Genomic DNA, 21655 nt, shown 5'->3' with positions numbered 1-21655 from the left:
CAGATGGCACAGTTTAGCTGGATAAGCAACGCTATCTTCACCAGACTGTTGATTCCAATTGTGAAATGTAAATCTCTAAAAAATGACTGATGATGCTTAGAGTAAGTGATTTTTCAATAATCACACAAGTTCCTTGTTGTTAGGTGAACCAAGGTAAGGGGTGTTTTCATGATGGCATCTGTTTGGGCTCCAGGCTGATAGGAACAAAGGAGAGCTCTCTAATTAGCTCCCGTGAGGTAGGCACCTATGGGACTTTTCAAGGACCCTTACCGCACGATGCTCACCTCTTGCCCCAATGTACATCAATGGCTAGGGCGGTCAGTTCACAAGGACCACTTAGTGACAGAGACCTACCTCTACACCAGTGAAAGGGGCATCTTTCAGGCATATCCATAACACTCAAACTGGAGTCACTGGGGGGGGGGGGGTGTTGGCTAGACTACTTAGAACAATAGTGGCTAGCATTTATAGAGCATTTACTATGTGCCATATACCATTTTAAATACATGTATTATCTCATTTAATTCTTGACACTGATATAATTCTTGACAACCTTGGCACACTGCAGTTGAGTTACAAGATCACATGGTTAAGCAGGTGACAGAACTGGGTTTGGAACTCAGGCAGACTGACTCCCAAAGTCCCCACTCCTAACCACTATGCTAAACTGCCTCCTTAGTGAAATGTAGGCAGGACCTCAGTATCTCCTTGAATGTATTATATTGTCACTCATTTAGCTTATTATTAGGCACCATTAACAAATATCTCTATTGGCTTAAATGTCTCTGTTAAGAGTTAATCGTTTTCTTCCAGCCTCTTGTCTTAAAGACTGGTACATTTCAGTATTCAATTTTAATTTACCTCAAATTTCATATTTTCTGGATTAACTTAAAAAAAAAAACAGGACACGGAGAAACTGATCAGTGACTAGTTTCCAATATGCTAGAAATATTTTCTAAAAGTCTACAGTTTCAGACACTGAGATCACAGCACTGTCCATTTATAAACAGTTTCCAGTTTTTGACTTTCATTTTCCAGCTAGCTGAAGGGTGGGGCAGTAAAACATTTCCCATAAATAAGTGAAATGCTATTACATTCCATACTTCTTTTACCACTAGCTGCTGACCATCTGTCATAAAAAGACACACCCTGTAAGGCAGTATCAAATTTTTAGAAATAAAAATAGCCAGGGCAATATTTTCTGAGATGAAATTTTGACAAAAAAGTTACTAATTTAAAAAAATTCAAGAAATACCCACAGAGGAGTAATGTCCATCCTATTAACCCTTTGCAAGCATCTTCATCATCTTCACTCCGAACGACAGTGTTGTTAGTATGTTCCAGGCACCGTGCTAAGTGTTTCATACGTATTCTTTCACCAAATCCTCATGTGAGTGCCCATGTGGCAGGTACCACTAACAGTACATTTTACACAAGGAGAAACTGATGCATAGAGATGTTAGGTAACTTGCCCGAGATCACAAAAAATTAAATAAATGGAGGAGGCAGGATTTGAACCAGATCTAACCGCAGAGTTCACATTTTTAACCGTTACACTAGTAATATAAATCCCTTACAGTGCTTATGTTCTTTGTTATGTGGGTGTGGGCGATACTCGGTTTGTGTAAATCCCATGCTCCTTAAAAAGCAATTTTAACATGCAAACATTACCCTGTAAAGAGTTTAGACATGGAAATGATAAAATGTTGATGACATTTGATGAGGTAATTGATTTGATATAGAGTTATATATGAGGAGAGAATTTTTTCATGTAAGTTTTTATTAAGGAATCTTATTAAAATTTTAAAGTAGGCTGCTCAAGAAATAAGTAATATTACAAAAAATAATGGAATCATGCCCTTAATATAATTTTTTCCTATTCATTACTGTAAAAGAATTGGTAGGACTTCTGGGTTAGTATCTAGGCAAACCAGCAGGGCCTTATATGCCTTTATTCCAATTTCCATTATAAAATTCATGAAGAATTACAAAGAGATGAAAACTGGCAACAGTATTGGAAAATAAAGAGAAGACCAGATGCCAACGTCCTGAGGGAATTTTCACTAATGCCAGTGCTGCAGAGATTAACAACATATTCTTGGATTCTACCATAAAAACCAAAACCTGATCTCAAAGCAAACAGAAGAAGGTCGAGTCATTCTGTCTACCTTCAGCTAGAGACTCAGGGACAGCACCACAAAAAATAGGCAATGCTCTCCCATTAGCTGTCTTCAAAGCCAAGCCTTCACGCCCTCCCTCCCTCGCCCCAGCAGCTCCCCTCCCCACGTCCACCCAGGCAGCGGACACCAGGCCACGCGGGAGTAAACAGAAGAAACCAGCAGGACACGGAGCACCCTAGACTGCAGCCACCTGACCAAAAGAAATCCAAAACAGCACGCAGAGGCCTATACTCTAGGGGCACAGGGTAGAAGCTCTTTTGTCCAAAAGGGTAAAGTAGGGAATAAAAAAATAACATGTCATTTTTAAACATTTTGCTTTAACTTAAATCACAGCCAGCCACCTGGCAGTCTTTGAAGGCAGGGCTGCTGGCCGGAGTCCCTATCTTCTTTATTTTATCAACCATACTTAGCATGCTTCAGCTACAGTTTCTAGTGCTGTTTGTCTTAAACTGGAGCAAGAGCCCGAGAACATGTGAGTTTCCAGGTTTCCATAGAAGACTGGTGCCGTCTAAAGTTGAGTCTCTCCATACATTCTTCTGAAAAATCATATTAAGAAGGAAAGATAGTAAAAGCACCCTACACCCAAGCCTACAACCTAAGCAGGAGACGGAACATATTTAATCACTGGATGGATGTGAGGGAGCAACCAGTGGAGACCTGACGGGTCAGTGCTGGCGCCCACCTGGCAGAGTCAGGTTGGGATTATGCAGAAGAGAGGGAGGGGTACAAGAGGAGAGGGGACTCAGATCCCATCTGGTAAAGTAAACCCCAGGAAGCTGCTGAGACAGGTCGGATACCTGGTGTATCGGAGAGCTGGCTACCGGGGAGCCAAGAGCCTGGGAAGTGCAGGCGCAGCGAGCGTGGCTGTCTCGGGCAGGGACCAATTCTGAGGGGAGCAGGTGACTAGCAGGTGTCTTGGGAAGGTGGATGGGAAAGGGAAAGGAGGAAGAAGAGGAAACGGTCTCCCCGAAACAACACAGTGTCACAGGATCATAAGACAGACCAGAGAGAAAGGAGCAGCACTTATTCAAGAAACTACACCTGAACTAAGTGCTCTTGAACTAAGAAATAAAATAAATTACCCCAATTCCACCCCCACAGATCACCTGCTACTGCGGGTCCAGGAAAGCTAACATATGTAAACATAAACAACAATAGAAAGAACCAGAATCAAAACAGTGTTAGAAAAGGAATTAAAAAAAATAGCAAGTGAGAATTCAAAACTTTTGGCAAATAAAAACATTCCCCTACTACGGGGAAAAAAAGGGCAGAAGAAAACTGTAACATGATATTTCAACATGAATTAAATATAATTAAATCAGAACTGCTGATATAAAAAAATACCGTGAATCAAAAACTTAAAAACTCAGACACGGAATTAAGGGAAGAAACTAAAAGAAAAGAGAAAATCTCAGAAATGAATGGGTATTATATACAACTGAAGGTATATGAAAGCAGATAGAGACTAACAATGAAAACAGAGAAGATAATTGATTCAAAATAAAATATTAAAAAGTAAAAAGGATCAGAAGGAAATGGATAGAAACAAAAGATATGTAAATAAGGCTCAATAATATCAACAATTGAAGTCCCTGAAGAAGAAACACATAACAATAGAACATAAAATTTAAAACTATAATTTAAAAATCTCTGAAATAAAAGACCTCAATGTACAATGTGTATCTGGGGATACTGAGCCAGCATGGTTATCTCTTAGACTTTAAATGATAAAAATAGTGATAATAAAAATCTTCTGGGCCTCTAGGCAAAAGGACCAAGCCACTTCAAAACGAAATAAAATCAGGTTGACATTAAACTTATCCACAGTAACATACAAACCAGAGTGGGGTGACAGTTTCAAGAAAGTCAAGGAAAGGCAGCACGAGACAGGAATTTTCTATCAGTTCAACTGTTTATCAGTCCTCAAGGTTATAGAAAATGTTTTAATAGATGTGCAAGAATTCTAAGAATCCTGAGAAATCTATTAAAGAATGGTTTTTCCAACTAAGAGATAACTGAGAACACTTTAGAAATGGGCAAATGGTGAACATGTGACATATTGTAGGTCTGAGACTAAAACAAAATTGTGGATAAGCACAGACAAGCAGTATTACATATATCACATGCTCTGACAAAGTAGAATTCATACAACTAAAGATAAAACTGGCAGAGAAGGGCGAGAGACGGCAAAGTTGAATAAGCTAGTTGATTTCCTTAGAGGTAATAAGTGGGAGTCAAAGATGCCGACAAACCCAAGAGTAGAACCTGAGTTTTAAAAAAGGAACTGAGTGGATTATATAAAGATAGTAGTATAATGGTGAACACTGGAATAAAATATAAATCATTCTAAATATTAAAAGGACAAACAAAAGGTCAAAGATAAAAGTAAATATAACACAAAGTAATATGACAAAACTAAGAATAAAAATGCCAGTCATAGCAATGCACATAAACTCATCTACTAAAATAAAATGTGTTTTGACTGGATTGTAAAGAGAAACCTAACGCGGCACCTAACCATTACATAATACACATTCTTTCTCAGTCCACAGGGCCTAGACACCAAGAAAGGCTTGGTGTGGGCCCAAGTCTCACATTTAAAAGAACTTAAATAAGTATGTTCCCTGACCAAAACAGAATTAAAGTAGAAATCAATAATATCATTAGAGAAAACTTGAACTATTTGGAAATTAAGCAATATACTTCTAAATACATGGGTCAAAAAAGAAATCACCATTTTCACCATTTCCACCATTATACTTTGTAATAATTTCGACATAAATTCTACCTTGTCAGATGCCAAGATTGCAATTTCAGCTTTTTTTTAGGTTTTAAAAAAGACTTAATTTTTTTTGTTTTGTTTTACTGAGAAATAACTGACATGCATTGTTGTATAAGTTTAAGGTGTAGAGTATGATGACTTGATTTATATACGTTGTGAAATGATTACCACAGTAGGTTCAGCTAACAGTCATCTTCTCATAAGGATATAATAAAAAGAAATGAGAAAAGAATAATGGAAAAAATTATTTTTATTTGCAGGTAAAACTGTTATACTTTGCTGTACTAGCACTTATCAAAGACAGTAATACAATGTCTACAGAATACTGAGGAGAAAAGATTTGACAAGAATTCTTTGTCAAATTATTAGTATTTATGTTTGGAGGTAATAGAAAGATATTTTTTCATATTCAAAGACTAAAAACTCACCATTTATGTACCTTTACTAAAAATTACTTTAAAATATTAACCAACCCATCAAAAGATTGATTAAAATTAGGGACTGAAGGACAGGAAAGATATGTAATAAAAGAAGTGTTGGTAATATTAAAGGTAATTAAACATACATATAAATCTGTATATATCTGTACATACAGGTATATATAATATATATATAAACATACAGATATATAATTTCTCTATATGTGATTACAAAGCTGGATGCAGAAGAAAAAACTCTTCTGGAAAAGAAGAGTTAAGAGATTTACGATGTTATATTTCAGAACGCTGGGTCTGTGATGTCAGACTGAATGATCAAACACTTGAAAGTAGAAAATAGGCAGGAAAATATTGATCATGAAAATAAACACACAAAATTTTCTTTGGGTACTTCTGCTTCCAGCCAAGACTGAGTAACAAGCAGGCTGGACTTAGTCTCCTACTTAAAACCACCCAAAGAAAAATAGACAGAATATTTTTAAAAAAGCAGTTTTCAAAACAATGGACATCAACCAAAAGACAGTGGTTCCTGAGTGATACAAACAAAGGAAGTGAGCCCTACCTTTGTCCTAACTTACTATCTTGAGAGCCTGTGCAGGGAAGGGCGCTGAGGCACAGCCCAGTGGACTCCCTGAGTTCAAGAGCCAGAACTGAGAGTCCAGGGAGACCAAGAGCGCTAAAGGTTATAGGACAGAGTGCCAGAGAAGAGAAAACTGCTCAGAAAGAGATTTGCAAAGGGTCCCCCAAGAGTATCACGGTGCTAATAAGAGCTTAAAACAAAGTGGTAGCACAAAATTTTCACTAAAAAGGAAATATTATTCAATGATAATAATAAAACTAGTATTTTAAAGTGGGTCCAAGAGGAATTGATAACTAGGCAACTTATTGAAACCTCTGGTGCTCCCAGCACAGCCAATTCTTGTTTTTCACTGGTTACTGGCATTCCGATTTCATGAGACCTTTCTGAAATTTTCAAAAACTACCATCACCTTGAAAATGGTATTTCCAAGTAAATATCTGACTGGAAAAAAGTTGCAGACCTCTGGGCACAGATCACGTGTTTCTGGCATTTGGCTGTCCACGTGTTTCTGTTGCTTCGGAAAAGAGGCTCCAGATGTCAATGTGACCGATGGCTTTCTGGGTCAGCAGGCAGGGGTGCCAGATGCCCTGCCACGGATACTAAATGAAGGCCTGCCTGATGCTGTGAGAAGCATCAACTTCACCAGGGAGAGGGGACTAAATCACTTGTTTCAGGATCTTTTTATCAAGAAAGGGGAGCAGAATGAGAGTGGTCCTTCACTTACTAAAGGAAAATTTGCTGGATCTCCAGAGGAAAGGCTTAAAATGCTTGATTAAACACTGGACAGCAATTTTACTTTTTTAAAAAAATAGAAAAGGAACGTGTACTTCCTCATGGCTTAATGGACTTGGACAATATTTTTTACCATATCTTTTGGGTAGAGCCCTGCAGTCAACGTTATGCATGTTCCTCAAGATTCAGAAGGGCAGCAACAGAAGAATTAGGAAAGATCATCAAGAGCAAAGATGTGTCACTGGAGACCCAGGCTAAGGTCATCTACACCATCATACTCCCAAGTACTAGTGTGGATACAAAAACTGGACAGTGAAGAAGGCTGATAGGAAAAAAAATGGATTCATCTGAAATATGGTGTTGGAGGAGAGCTCTACGGGTACCCTGGATGCCGGAAAAACAAACATGTGGGTCCCAGAGCAGATGCAGCCTGAACCATGGCTGGAGGCAAAAACGGCAAAACTGAAGCTATTCCATTTTGGGCACATCATGGGAAGGTAGAGGTCTTTGGAAAAGACAACGATGCTGGGAAAAATAGAAGGCAGCAGGGAGAGAGGACTATTAAATATGAGAGGGATTGACTATATAAAAGAAGCCTTAGGCTGCTGAGGACAGACCATTGTGGACACCACTCATTCATAGAGTTGCCAGGAGTCAGAGCTGACTCAACAACACGTCACACACACAATCACATAGAAAAAAAGTGCAGCCAATGTCTAATATTACAAAAATAAATTCTATCTAAATTTTTGTGCCTATGTTTCAGTACCTGTTTCCTGTAAGTTCACATCTTTCAGTCCTAAAGAGGCCTATGACTCAAAAACTTGAAAAAAATTTACAGTATTTCTAAAGGCATTTCTTTTTTTAAAAAAATTATTAGTTGAACTACCATTTTCACACACAAGCTATCATTCTCGCTCAGCTGAGTCAAGCTGTTCCTGGAGTGTCTGTCCTGGGAGGAAAAACCGAAAGATGCACAGGTACCTGATGGTTTTCCACACGTCGAAGCCGTCCAGAGGTTTGGTACCATTCGTGCTGCCCCCGGCCAGCTTCACCAGCGTTGGCAACCAGTCGGAAATGTGGATGAGCTCCCGGTTCTTCACGCCCTTCTGCTTCAGCAAGGGGCTGGCCACGAAGCCCACCCCGCGAACGCCTCCTTCCCACAGGCTCCACTTTCTTCCTCGAAGGGGCCAGTTATTGCCCCCGGCCAAAGTCTGCCCGCCGTTATCTGAAACACAATTAGGTGTTGGTGTGAGGACAACGTTTAAGAACAGAAGACTTCTATGTGTGTTGTTATTAAATGGTGCTTAAGAACTAAAAGAGATAACTCCTCCTTTCCCTCTCCTGTACCAACTCCCCTTTCCCCACTTGAAACTCCCCTCCATCACACAGACCTGACACAAGACCAACCAATCCTCTGTGGACAGGGCCACTAAAAAACAAAGATGCCTCCTGAGGGTGACTGCTTGGGGAGGAGCCTGTGCTAATCAGTACACTGGGTTTCAAACGCATGTGTGCAGCTTGGTGTCACAGAAGAGAATGAATCCAAGGAAGCTGAGCCCTGCTGGTATGTGAAAAGAAATCTGTGAGTGAGTTTCACTTAGCGACTTAAAGCTCCTCACAGGTGGGGACAGCAGACCTCTTTGTATTCCTCCTGGAAAAGTTTTCTAACATTTAAACTGGTAACTGAAGTAACACTCTACTCCCTGGTGACTTGAACTCTTTCTTAAGTGTGAAAGTTGAAGATTTCTCCAGTGGGCTAAAGGTCTCTGTAAACAGAGCAGTTGGGTGGAAAAAATAATTGCAAGAAAAATTCCTCCCTTCTCGACAGGATGATGGCAAAACAAAAAGCCTCATCATGTGCTGTGCCAGGGGAGAGAGGGTTTTCTTCCAACACAGCTGGAGGAATGGAGGACACTGGTGAAGCCAGAGAGGAGTTATAAGAGCGACGGAAGTTAAGTATTCTGCCAGCCGGTTAGGGCCCAGAGTTAGAAATTAGGTTGGGCTGTAGAAAGTTTAGTGATATTTCTTGTGTAGTGAGGTTTAGAATCATATTATCTTCAAAAGTATCCACACACTTACGTGACGTAAGAGATATATTTTAAATAACACTTATTTGCATGTATATGATACTTTAAACATTTTTTCAAAACCACTGTTATCCAAATGAACCACATGAGGGCAGTAATACAGACCTGCTCTACAGAACCTTACAAATAAAAATCTAACACAGAAATGAAGATCTATCAAAGCCACAGGACACACATGGAAGGAAAGAGAACTAATATGTGTTAAGCAAGCACCTACCATGTGCCAGGCACCACTTTAATTTCATATTATTTCTCATGTTATCTGGAGTCTTAGATAGGAAGCCTGATGTCAGCCACTCACTAGCTGTGTGAGGTGGGACAACAGGCTGCCTCACTTTATCTTTAGTGTGGAGATAATAATTGCTATCTCACATATTATGGTGACAATTAAATGACACCATTATAACCATTGCTTGGTTGGGTGCCCGGCACAACCTAAGTACTAAATAAGTACTAAATAAATGATAGCTAATATTTTAACAACTCAAATAGTCCAGTGTTATAACCATTTCGTTGCTTAACAAACGAGATGTGAAAAGGCTGAACCAATAAGTGGCAAACTGAGGATTCAAACAAGGTCTGTGCGGCTCTCTGGGAACCGTATGCTCCCAGAGTGCCATGCTCCCGATGTCCTTGACCTAGTGAGGGCTTTAGGCCTTAGGCCACAGAAAGCTTCCCTTCCCTATGCAAACCATATGCAGTCAACCTCAGCAAGCTGTACACTCTTCCTATGACAGTAGGAGAGCTTCTTCAAGGCAATCGTTCCCTTTGGAGGAGAACCACCTTTGTTGCTGGTGGGTAAGAAATTCAAGGATCTCCTGCCAAGGCAGCTCCTGAGTAAGCCCTTCACACATCCCGTCCTCGGTTGTTCTCTGCTCCGTGAAGGGAGGGAGAAGAGCCTAAAGCTGGATGAGATGAAGGTAACAATTCTTCAACTCCAGGGGGGGCGACAGTCAATTTCACCTGCTGTCACAGACTTACAGGAACCTCTCCTTACACCTCACATCTCTTCTTGACAAAAATCCAAGGCCCGAACAGTCACCTAAGCCAGTGCACTGAATACACACTGTGTTTCACATGAGCCGACGTGTATATTCACAACAAGGGCACCATCTTTAGATAGAGGGATTCCTCCATGTTCCTTACACTTCACAGAGTATGTCACCCATAACCAACACACCAAAATGTCAACGGTGCTGTTCATGTCATACAGAAATACATTGGGGAGAATTGCTTATATTCTACCCGGGAGAACAAGAATGGCAGAGACAGCACTATTATTTGCTCTGGATTGTTATAAATGACACTGGCTCCATGTCTGTAGAAGATGCCTGTTTTCTCCATTTTAAATAGATGCACTTTTGAGATATGTCAAATGTCTCTTTCAGTTGCACATATTTGTTAGTGTTCAATACAAAAACGCTGGATAATGACGGTGGTGGAAATACGAGTGAAGATGTGGGGAAAAGGGCGGCTGCATCTGGAATCTGGTTCCAGGAGCAGCCCTTACGTATGACTTAGAAAGGAAAATACTCTGGGCTGGAAAGAGAACTTGGCCGCCGTCGCTACTGTAGGAGCTGGAAGGTGTGTCCTCCTAGTATCCGGGGAGGGCGCTACGCGGCGAGTGTTGCTGTTTTTGCCATTAGCTCGGCGGGATGTTTTTGCCATTAGCAATGATAAACCACGCCATGGTCAGCTATCAACGTGGCTTCCTCCACATTTCTTGAGAGCACTCCAGGGATAAAACACTGGCGATTCACACCTGTGACTTGCTCTCTTGGGCTTCCCAGTCACAGAGCCAACTGGACACCTGGCTACGGGAAGAGGGCAATTTAGCTTTGGGGGCGAGGGGGGGCGGATGGGGAGGCCGTGTCTCCACAGGCAGCACCAGGCTGACGGCTGCCACTGATCAGAAAAGGGGCAGAACCCACTACAGGCTTAGGCTTTTGAGAAGTAGGGTGCTGTCCATCAGTTCTAGCACAGTCTCCCCAGTATTTCAAGGAGCTGGACACAAAACTGATCAGGGTAACAGCTAGAATCAAATAAGCTCATCTGAAACAAGGCAGAAAGGGGGCTTCCTATATTGCTCACTTAAGTCTGACATAAATTAAAAGGGGCCAATTGTATTGTGAAAGACAGTAATTAGTCTTTTGGGGGTGATTACTCTGTGGAGTATACACAAGTTGAATTACAATGGAACTTATCTAGTGTTATGTACCAATTTATATATGTATCACCTTATGTATTGTTATATACCAATTTTATCTCAATAAAAAAAAAATTAAAAATATAATGGAACCACCACCATTTCAAACATGTTTCTTTTCATTTCCCCTCCTAATTTTCTTTGGGCAAAAATTAATTTTTGTTATTGTTAAGAATTAATTTTCATGAGAAAATTTTCTTGTGTCATTTCCTGACTGACTTATTAAAAAAACTTCCAAATCCGAATAAGATGACTCCAACTAGTAAAAAGGAAACTATGAAACATTTTTTTCAGGGAAATGATTTTTCAGCAATGTTTTTTGGCAGAGGGAAAGGCTAATTATAAAACCTTTGCTGTCCAGAAAAGAAATGTCAAAATAAAACAAATGCTGTCATATACAGATGGTAAATTTCACTTTATTATTCATTATTGAACAAAAATAACTGTCAAAAAGTCACGGAAAAACATCAGTTAGCCAAAGATCTGAGCAAAAGCATTAAGTATACGACAATGAAGCCTCATCCATATCCAGCTGATAAAAATTGAGATGGAACCGTGACAACATTGGCTTTCAGGACTACTCCCCACACGAGGCAATGTTGTGGCTGGGCTATGGCTGCCTGCCCTGAACCGTCAGCATATATCTCCCTCTCACTGCCCCCCAAGGATCTTTTAACCTGGCTTCCCCAACACATCCTCTGCACTCTGCTCTGGGGATCATGAAAGGAAAAGCAGGGAATGCCCCAGCAGCCTTGCACCAGGGCCGGGACTTCCCTCTGAACAGGGAAGTGTGACAGATGAGTAGACGTGTTTTCAAATACCATGAAGCCTCTTTGTACAAACAAAGGGCCTGCTTGGTGATGATGGTTGCTTCTTTTAGACTATTTTTTTTACATGACTAAAATGTAAATTGGAGAGTTAACATGTATCTTAGCAGTTTGTCTAGAACACGGGTGGGGAACCTTTTTTCTGCCAAGGGTCATTGGGATATTTATAACAACATTTGAGGGCCATACAAAATTATCAACTTAAAAATTAGCATGCTACATTTGGTCAAACATTTAATTAACTCACCCCTAATGTGATGGCTGGAACTGCTTCTCTTCGGTGAGACCTTGGCAGGGCCAGACCAAATGATTTCACAGGTCCTATACAGCCCCTGGGCCTGATGTTCCCCACCCCTGGTCTAAAGGGTTAGGTAAATTCCATTTCCTCTAACTAAAAGATTTTTGATATATCTACCCAGATACTCAATTCACAGCCTGATGCTCTTTTCCTCTTGCTCTACATTCAACCATTTCTGATAAGATGTGCATTCATTTCTGCCAAGTGTGTCTTTCCAGTGGGTTTCCAACCCAGCCCCACTGCCATGGGTCTGCCCTTCCCCTCACCTGGTCTCCCCTAAGGTAACCTACAGACTGCTTCACGCTGCTGTCAGAGGCATCTTTGTGAAGCCCCAAACCAACAGGCCACATCCATGTTTAAAGACCTCTGATTGCTTTCCAAACAGGAAAAAGTTCTAACTTCTGCCCAACATAGAATCCTTTACATCTGGACCGACCTACTTTTGGAGCATCAACTCCTGCCCTTCCCCATAAAAAATGCCCGGGGCTTCACGTAGAACTAACCTCTCCCTGTTGATGGACAGGTTCATGCTGACATTGCCTTTGTACATGTTGGTTTCTTTGCCTAAAAAGTTCGTCTTCCCCTTCTCTCCTGCCGGACTTAAATTTTCAGTCCCAGGTTAAATGTCACACCTTGGGTGAACTTTTCAGTTACGTCCCAGTCTCTCTCTCCTCTGTACTTCTACCACACTTTCTAACCACCTCTCTATCGCACTTATCTCGGTCTTATCTACACTTATCCCACTTACCTCTGTATGTTAGTTATTGGTTCAGGGATCTGTCTTCCCTTCTATCTCTGCCTCTTAAGGGCAAGAACAAGTCCCATTCTTCTTTGCATTCCCAGGATCTAGCCCAGGTTGCCAAAGACAGAGCTTAAATATTTGGGGGGAACAAAAAAAGGTGGAGAAAAGGCCTCTAAAAGTACAGACTGAAGACACTAAAAATTAACTCTGATTACTGCACAGCTTTTCCTGAGCCTTCAGCTGACCACTCCGTGACCTTGATTTTTAGAAAGCTGTTCTGCACTCAGAGACTCATTTTATAGGACACTGGCAAGTGGGGAACTCTTGGAACCCTGTGAGAATTTAAGCAAAAGTCAGAATTGTTTGTCCAATCTGGCGCCTGGTCAGTTGCAATGAAGTCAAAGGGGTTGTTCAAGAGCACTGAGCATTGGAGGAAGCACTGGTCCCAGCCTGGAAGAGAGTCACACTCGCCCCTTTAACAAATCTTTCTGGAGTTCCTGCCAAATACCAGGGGCCACTCTAGCTGGCAGCAGACATGACAGACAGGGTTCCTTCTCTCTTGGAGTGAGCAGAAGGAGAGGTAAGATCTCTCTATTCGTGGCAGATGGTAACTGGCCTCTCGGAGAAGCTGCTGCCAGAATGACAGGACAGAACCAACCACCATCAGAGAGACAGGAGCCCAGCTCAGGGAGAGCAGGCTCAGGACCTTATTCCAATACACGTGAGCTGGTGGGGCATTCTGTGTCAGGCCTCTTCTTAATTAAATACTAAATTAGCTATACCCCTAAGAACACTCTGTTGTCAGACTTAAGGAAAACTTGAGCTGCACGATGCCTGCATATAAAAAAGAAAATGTCTAGCTGTTTCATGACTATCATCATTTTTCTCTATCATCTCTACTGCCCCCTGTCTAATGTCACTGAAATTTATTCAAGGGATAGGAGTTAAATGCTGTGAGTCTGGGAAGGTTACTCTATCTCTGAGCCTAAGTTTCCTCGTCCGAAAAATGAGGATGACAGCGGTGCCCGCCCTAATGTAGTGCCTGGCACAGAAGTGGCGCCCAGCAAATCTCAGCCCTTTTCATTAATGATAATCACCAGCAGCAGCACCCCGATATGCAGCACAGGACAGGAGCCCATCGGGGTGTTCATGAAACATAGATGGAGGTATTACAGCCGCGTGCTGAACACCATGCTTCATAAGAAGAAGGCTGTCTAAGCACAGAGCCCCCCTGGGTTGCGTTCCCTTCTCTGTCGGTAATTTCTTGAGAGTCAAGAAATGAATGGTGAGCGGTTTTGTCGTTATTCTTGGGGCAGAGCCAGGGTGACTCCATTCTGTTTCCATGAGTTTAAATGAAATACATCAGTTATTAAAGAAAGCGGTACAACAGCCATAGCCTGTGATTCAAATTAAATGTCAGAAATGGAATCTTAATTCAGACAGTCATTTGAATATTTGAAGGGGCTTTAAATGGTTTGAAACATTCTGGGCAGACAATGCTCTGGCCCCCAGCTCCCAGTCTTCACTGATCAGACTTTGCATCTGGATTCGAGGCACCCGCGCGGGCAGCCCCCCGGCTGCGCCAGCCCTGGGAGGGCCCTGCCGAGTGAGGCTGGCAGCCAGGCCCCACGTAACCGATGCAGCCACCAAAAGAGTTGACGATACAGAAAGACGGGTGCAGGGAAAGGGCAAATCAGCAAGAACGGGGATTAAAAAGAAAAAGATCACATAGGGTTGTAGTAAAAGACTGCCCCATTTTAACGGGGCGAATGTCATTGCTTAGAGTAATGACACACCAATGGGATTTTATCTCCCCTTTAACATTTATTAAGGATAAAGCGATTCAAAAGTCTGTTGAAAGATTGAAAACATTTGGTCTCTAAAAGTTAAAACGGAACTGGGAAATGGAAGACAGTGTCCTAATTTATTATATATCGGTAGGCAAACAACTGAACTTTTTCTCCAATTGAAAGCATAGGTGGTCACCGATCTTGGAGATCCTTTAATGAAAGTCATAAAGTAAATACAAAATGTTTAGTTACTCTCACTTAGGAGACATGGGTGATGCCAGGTTTGATCTGAGATTCTAGATCCCCTAACAAATGCCACGGAAGCCCCGTGTTTGGAAGATTTGGGGCCAGCAAAAGTACATGTTTGTTTGTCTTATTTTACAAATAAAGTCCTCCTTGCTTTCCCTGCAGTTTGATCCTGAAAGAATGCTTAATATACGTATTTTTAACTAATGAAATTATGAACTTCAGGGCAAACTAAAATTATTTGGTACCTTGAGGGAGTATCACAGTTTACTCACAAATTATTTGGCTCCCCTTCCAGATCTGAAACCCTTTAAGTGGCCAGATAGTGTTTTACCAGACAGCTGTTTATCTGTTAGGAATGTCAATCCAGAAGTGATTGATAAAAAAGGTATCACAGTGGTGCTTTAGAGCATGGCAGGTTCAAGGACAGGAGAAAAGTGAAAATACCATCAAGAGATAGAAGAAAGTAGAATTGTGGATTCAAAATAACTAAGTGTACTCACTACTTGTATGGTGAGAAAGATGGGAATTCAGGTCAATGATTTTTCAGAGAATTAAACTAGAGAAAGCTCACATATTCTCTTTGGGCAAGCATCAACTACTTTAATTTACCTTTATGTTTCCAAATAGGTAATACAAGTTAAATGTTCTGAATTTACCCTTGAAGCAGAAACATTTTACTGGATTTCTACTTTATGAGTAGTAAGACAATCTTTTAGGGTTACTCAGAAAAATCAATAAACCAAACTGAGTAAACGTCTGACTCTTCCTTTCACATGAACACTTAGGGGCCATTGTAGGGTATTTAACGTGGTCTAATTTCAGTATTGTCGTCTCAGAGAACAGAGAGGTGAGGAGACGGAGAGAGAAAGGAGAAGAGCTGGTTGGTGGAGCAGTCAGAACATATATACTACTTATCAATTACGTTCACCATCTTATATGTGTGGTGTCCCAAAACAATTACAGTAGTAACATCAAAGATCACTGATCACCATAAAAATATAATATATAACAAATATTCACAGGTCCAGGGCTTTAGGTCGTGAACTTCTTTTGGGGGAGAAAAGGGAACATTGTTCTGCTTACCACAATCATAATGATCAAGTGAGATTTACCCTAGGATTGCAAGCAATTTTCAAACAGAATAACAAAGTTGAAAGAATTATACTATTGAACTTAAAGACTTACTGTAAAGCTATGGAATAGGGAGCCTAGTAAAAGAACCATACTTAAGTGATCAGTCGATATTCAGCAAAGATGAAAAAAGGCGTTGCAACAAATGATTCTAGAGTAACTGGATATCTACAGGGCAGGGAAAAGAACCTTGACCAACCCTTATTTAACAACATACACAAAAATTAATTGAAAATGGATCATATTACAACACAACAGTAAAAAGAAAAAAACAAACAATTAAAATATAGGCAAAGGATTTGAATAGATACTTCTCCAAAGAAGATATACAAATGTCCAACAAGCACATGAAAAATTGTTCAATATCATTAGTCATCAGGGGAATGCAAGTCATAAGCCACAAGGAGATACTAATCACATTCATTAGGATGGTTACAATAAAAAAGACAGACAATGACAAGTGTTGAAGAAGATATAGAGAAACGGAACCCTACACTGCTGGAGGGAATGGAACATGGTGTAGCTGCTTTGGAATTGGTTTGGCAGTTCCTCAAACAGAGTTACCCTATATAGAGTTACCATATACCTAGAAATACCACTCCTAGGTATAGAGTCAAGAAAATACACACATATGTCTACACAAAAACTTATATATGAATGTTCACAGCATTATTCATAACAGTTCCCAAAACGGAAACACCCAATTGCCTTTTAATTTGTGAATGGATAAAGAATGTGGTATATTTTCAGCAATAAAGAGCAATACAAGAAATATTCCACAATAAAAAGGAATGAAGTACTGTTATATACTACAACATGAATAAACTTTGAAAACGCTATGGTAACTAAAGGAAGTCAACCACAAAAGGCCACACACTGTATTATTCCATTTATATTAAATGTCTAGAATAGGTAAATCTACAGAGACGGAAAGTAGATCAGTGGCTGCCAGGGCTGGGAGGAGGGGGGAATGCTAACGGATACAGGATTTTGGAGGGAGGTGGTAAAAATTAGATAATAGTGATGGATTGTACAACTTTGTGAATATACTAAAAACCAGCGAACTGTACACTTCAAAGGGTGAATTTTATGGTAACGTGAATTATATCTTAACAAAACAAAGCTGTATGAGAAAAAGATGGATCAAAGAAAAACATGAGAATATCTTTCTAGAAAAACACAAGAGAGTATCTTTGTGACTCAGAGATAGGCAAAGGTTTCTTAAAACCAACAGCTTTTTAAAAGTACATTTGTATATAAAAATTGATAAGACCCATAAGGGTGTAAGAGGATTCAGAGTGATGATAAAACTTCAAAAGCGGAATGAAGCGGCGGGAGGAGGCACGGCGCTGGTCAGCTGGCGGGCTCTCACTGCAGCCAAGCATCCTTTGTGTACTTTTTGTCCCTTGGATGAGAGGTGGGTTTAGAAGAGACTCTTCTTGGTGTTACAGGAATGCGCAGCATCTGCTTCATGGAAAGAGTCCAAGCTGCCCACCCCACGTACAGTTCAGAACGCAGGCAAGGATGCACCTCAGCCCAACAGATGTGATTCTTCCCGACGGGGCATTCCGCTCCCTACCCTCGGTCTCAAAGCCCAGGGTTTCCAGGACATGTCAGATTCTTTGTTCTTGTTTTCACCAGTCCATCAAATTCACTTGGCCTTTTTTTTTTTTTTTTTTAACAGCAGTGGATCCTTTCTGGAATCAACGTGTCTTCCTTGTGCAGACCCCTACTCCCATACCTCAATTTTTCATCAGGGCCCTTTGTTGTAAGCTGACCCTCAGGAACATCTGCCCGGCATGTGAGACTAGAATTCTTCTCTGAAAAGCTTTTTGTATGTACACAAAGAGCCTGCCTCATTGTTTATGCCATTTTTGGCTTCCTGCAAGTTTAAATATGGAATCAAGTGGAAAATGACTTCCAAATAGTTAGGAGATTATATGAATCTTTTCCATACTTCATGTAGTCAGTCATGAAGTTAGATTAACCCTATCGTGTATCAATGGTGTGCGTGTGATTGCCTTCATTTTTTCTTTTCTGATTTACATACAGTAAGACTCACTTGTCTTGGGATGCAGTTGTATGAATTTTAACAAATAGAGTCACATAACCAGAGTCACAATCAAGATACAGAATAGCTCCATCACCCGGAACCACTCCCCTGTGCTGCCTCTTTGCAGTCAAACCCTCCGCCCCCACCCGGAACCCCTGGCAACCACTGATGACGTTTTGCCCTGTCCAGAATGTCAAATAACAAGAATCATCCAGCGTGTGAGCTTCTGACTCTGGCTTCTTTCGTTTGCCATCACGCTGAGATCCATGTGCGCTAACGCGGGTACGAAGGGTCCGTTACGCTGCTGAGGAGTCGCCCACTTGAGAGCTGTGCCACGGTTTCATTTCATTTATCCTTCACTAGTTGAAGGACATTTGCATTTTTTCCAGTTTTTAGCAACGACCAATAAAGCTGCTATGAACATGTGGGCATAGGTTTTTATATAACGTTTTCATTTTTCTTAGGTAAGTCCCCAAGACTGTGGTTGCTGTTTTCAGGGCAGTTGTTCTTCATCTTTGGTTTTCAGCAGTTTGATTACAATGCGAGTGTACTTTCGGGGGTGTTTATCCTGAATGGATTTTACTGGGCATCTTGAATCTAGGCATGTATCTTTTACCAAATCTGTGAAGTTTTCAGACATTATTCCTTCATATTTTTTTTCTACACCAATATTTCTCCTGGGACTGTAATGACATGAATGTTAGACCTTTTGATATTGTTCCATGGGTCCCTCCCTGCAACTCAGTTCAACTCTTTCCTCTTTTTTTTCTCTCTTTCAGATTGTGTAATGTCTACTGATTAATCTTGAAGTTCATTGACTGTTCCTCTCTCATCTTCATTCTGATACTGGGACCACAGAGTAAATGTTTTTCTCTCTTTTTTTTAATCCTCCCCTGAGGATATTTTCCCATTGCTTTACAGAGAGAGTGGAAGGGGGGGAGAGAGAAACATCGATGTGAGAGAGACACATAGATTAGTTGCCCTCCGCATACACCCTGACCAGGCCAGGCATCGAGCCTGCAACTGAGGTACATGCCCTTGGCTAGAATCAAACCTGGGACCCTTTAGTCCGCAGGCTGACGCTCTAACCACTGAGCCAAACTGGCCAGGGTGAGTACATTTTTAATTTCAGTTACTGTATTTTTCAGTTCCAAACTTTCAATCTGGTCCTTTTTTCCCATTTCTCTGTTGACAAGTTCTATTTTTCCATTCATATCAAGAGTGTTCAACTTTATCTTATGGTGAAGAGTTATAACCAACCCAGTTAGGTTCAGGCTCCAAGTTCTGTCTCCCCTCTGTGGACAGTGGTGCCGGTGTCCGCTTAGTTTCTGAAGCCTCTGCTATGCTGCCTGGGTTTGCCCAGCGTGTGCAGCACTTGGGGGTTAGTCTGGAGCCTGGGCTGCTGAGTTCTTGACGCCTTTGCTTTGCTTCCCGGGTCTGTGTGGCACATGTGCACTCGGAGGTGAGGATGGGACTTACGTCGGCTCATAGAATCAGGGGACCCTCTTCTCCAGCTCTCTCCAATCTGAGAGTCCTCCAAACTTTCCAGTCCTCAGGGTTCCTTTTCTCCTGATTCCTCTGGTCATAAAGACAGGTTTCTCTCAGGTTTTAGCCTCCTAGTCTATCATGCACTTCTGCACAACTGAGGCAGCCTTTGGGAGCAAAGCAGCAAAGGAAAAGAGATGTAAAACAACAGGATTCTCCCACACTCTTTGGACAAAAGCTGCTCCTTTTCCCTGGCCCTCTGGTCAGAGAGAACCTTCTCTTGGGGTTTTAGGTGGCCAAACCCCCACCACAAAAGCAAAGCAAATCTTCAGTGGGGACTGGCGTTGAGGCAGGGTTGGGAGAGAAGAGAGAGAGAAAAGAAACAGGCAAATGGGAAGTCCCCTAGAATCTCCAGCAAAGGACCCCTTTCCCAAACCAGGGAAATCAGGAGTTTCACGCGGCGACTTTGCTGCCAAGGCCTGCTGCATCATTCCCTAAGAATGTAAGCCCTTGTGTCAAAGCTGGCAGACGGGAGAAAACACCCCACAAACTCGCTCCTGGTACACGGACTGATAAAGCTTTGACTACTGTTTACTTTCAGGGGTGCCAGGTAGCTGTTCTCTGCACTGTCCAGAGTTTTTAGTTGGAATCCATGAGAAATACAGGCTTTAGGTGGCTTCCTCCATCCTGCCCAGCACCAGAGGATATGCTCATGATTTTAATGAGAATGTGCCGATGCCTGGTCTTTTTTGTTGTTGTTTTTACCTTTGCTTGAATTAATACAGAAGCAGAATGAATGACACCTCAAGTCAGGCAAGAATAACACAAGAAAATGATGTGACAGGCCGTAAGCACCTGCTCGGTGCCCATGGCTGCTGTCAACACTGTGGGAAGAGACAACAGAGGGTCAACACATGGTCCCTGCTCTCAGGGGACATGTCATCCGTGGAGAGCCTGGCCCCTGGGAGAAATACATGACTGTCCACAATGAAGACTAAAAAGGACACAGAGAAAGGAGAGATGACAACTGGGGGAGTAGAGAAGGTGACACAGAGGCCATTTGGCTGTGTGCTGGTCCTTGATGGAGAGGAAAAGGCACATTCCAGCAGAGGAAAAGGGGCTCAATGGGGTAATTATTCCTCCAAAGTTGGTTTAGTGCTCCTTTAATTACATGCTTTTATTTTCCCCCAAAGGAAACTGAGAGGCAGCTTCTAAGGGCATCTCATGACTCCTGATGTGTTCTACCTACTCCTCTTCTGTCACCTTGATAGAAAGGGTTTCGAGGACTTGGTTCAGGGTGAGGACTGGAAGCCCAGTCGGGCTAGAATGCGTCAGGGGATCTTTCTGGGGAGTCTTGAATGATGCCAGACAAAATTCTCAGTGATTGCTGTAACTCAGCTGGTTGCTGGCATTGTTTGTATGCTTCAGCTGAGTTAAAGCATTCGGATGTTTATTTTTCATATTTGATTTGGATTGATTCCTATAATCACAAAGGCATTATCTTCATTCTAGGTCAGTATCCATTCTATCTGAATACATTTTTTGTGAAGTATTCAGAGAGGCTTTGCATGGAGCGCCCCGGTGAGCAGACAACCATAGAGGCGGCGAGGCCACGGGCACGGCGCTGCACAGATGGCCTGCGTAAGCACAGAGGGGCCAGGCCCATTGTGAGTTTTCACTCGCAGCTGTGTGGAAAATACTTGTGCTGGTGACTCAGTCTTCGGATTTCTAGCTTTAAATGACAGCAGGGAAGAGATCCCTTTCAAATGCTGAGCATAGAGGGAGACCGCTGAACTTGGCCAGCTCTGAGCCTATCAGCTGCCATGCATTGCCATCGGGGAGAAAGACTTTAAAAACATAAAAGGGGATCCTGCTGTGCTGGGGCATCAAGCATGGTACCTGGACGGCTGACACGGCAGCCAGCCTGACGGAGACCCTGTATCTACTTCCCATAAAGCAAACTTCACTTCCTCCTACTGTGACTTCATGCTGGGGTCTTGCTTGATTTCTTTTTCTGGAATGAGCTGTGCTTAGATCCAAAGTTATTGCTTAGCCAGCCCACCAGGGTCACAT

General features: G+C 41.8%; 1 protein-coding gene across 2 annotated transcripts in view; it reads right to left on the bottom strand.

Moving 5' to 3' along the window:
- The window catches only part of ARSB (arylsulfatase B), a gene marked incomplete at its 5' end in the record, with an annotated part of 115505 nt that overhangs the window by 51678 nt on the left and 42172 nt on the right, over nucleotides 1–21655 (bottom strand). For both annotated transcript variants that reach the window (XM_081131469.1, XM_081131470.1), the window contains one exon: nucleotides 7696–7939. In XM_081131469.1, coding sequence (XP_080987595.1) covers nucleotides 7696–7939 — 244 coding nt within the window. The remainder of the gene's footprint in view (nucleotides 1–7695; nucleotides 7940–21655) is intronic.

This window comes from Miniopterus schreibersii (genome assembly GCF_964146895.1).
Source record: "Miniopterus schreibersii genome assembly, chromosome: 3".
Lineage (NCBI taxonomy): Eukaryota > Metazoa > Chordata > Mammalia > Chiroptera > Miniopteridae > Miniopterus > Miniopterus schreibersii.
The sequence above is the reverse complement of the archived record's forward strand: the minus strand, read 5'-3'. Positions and strand labels throughout refer to the sequence as shown.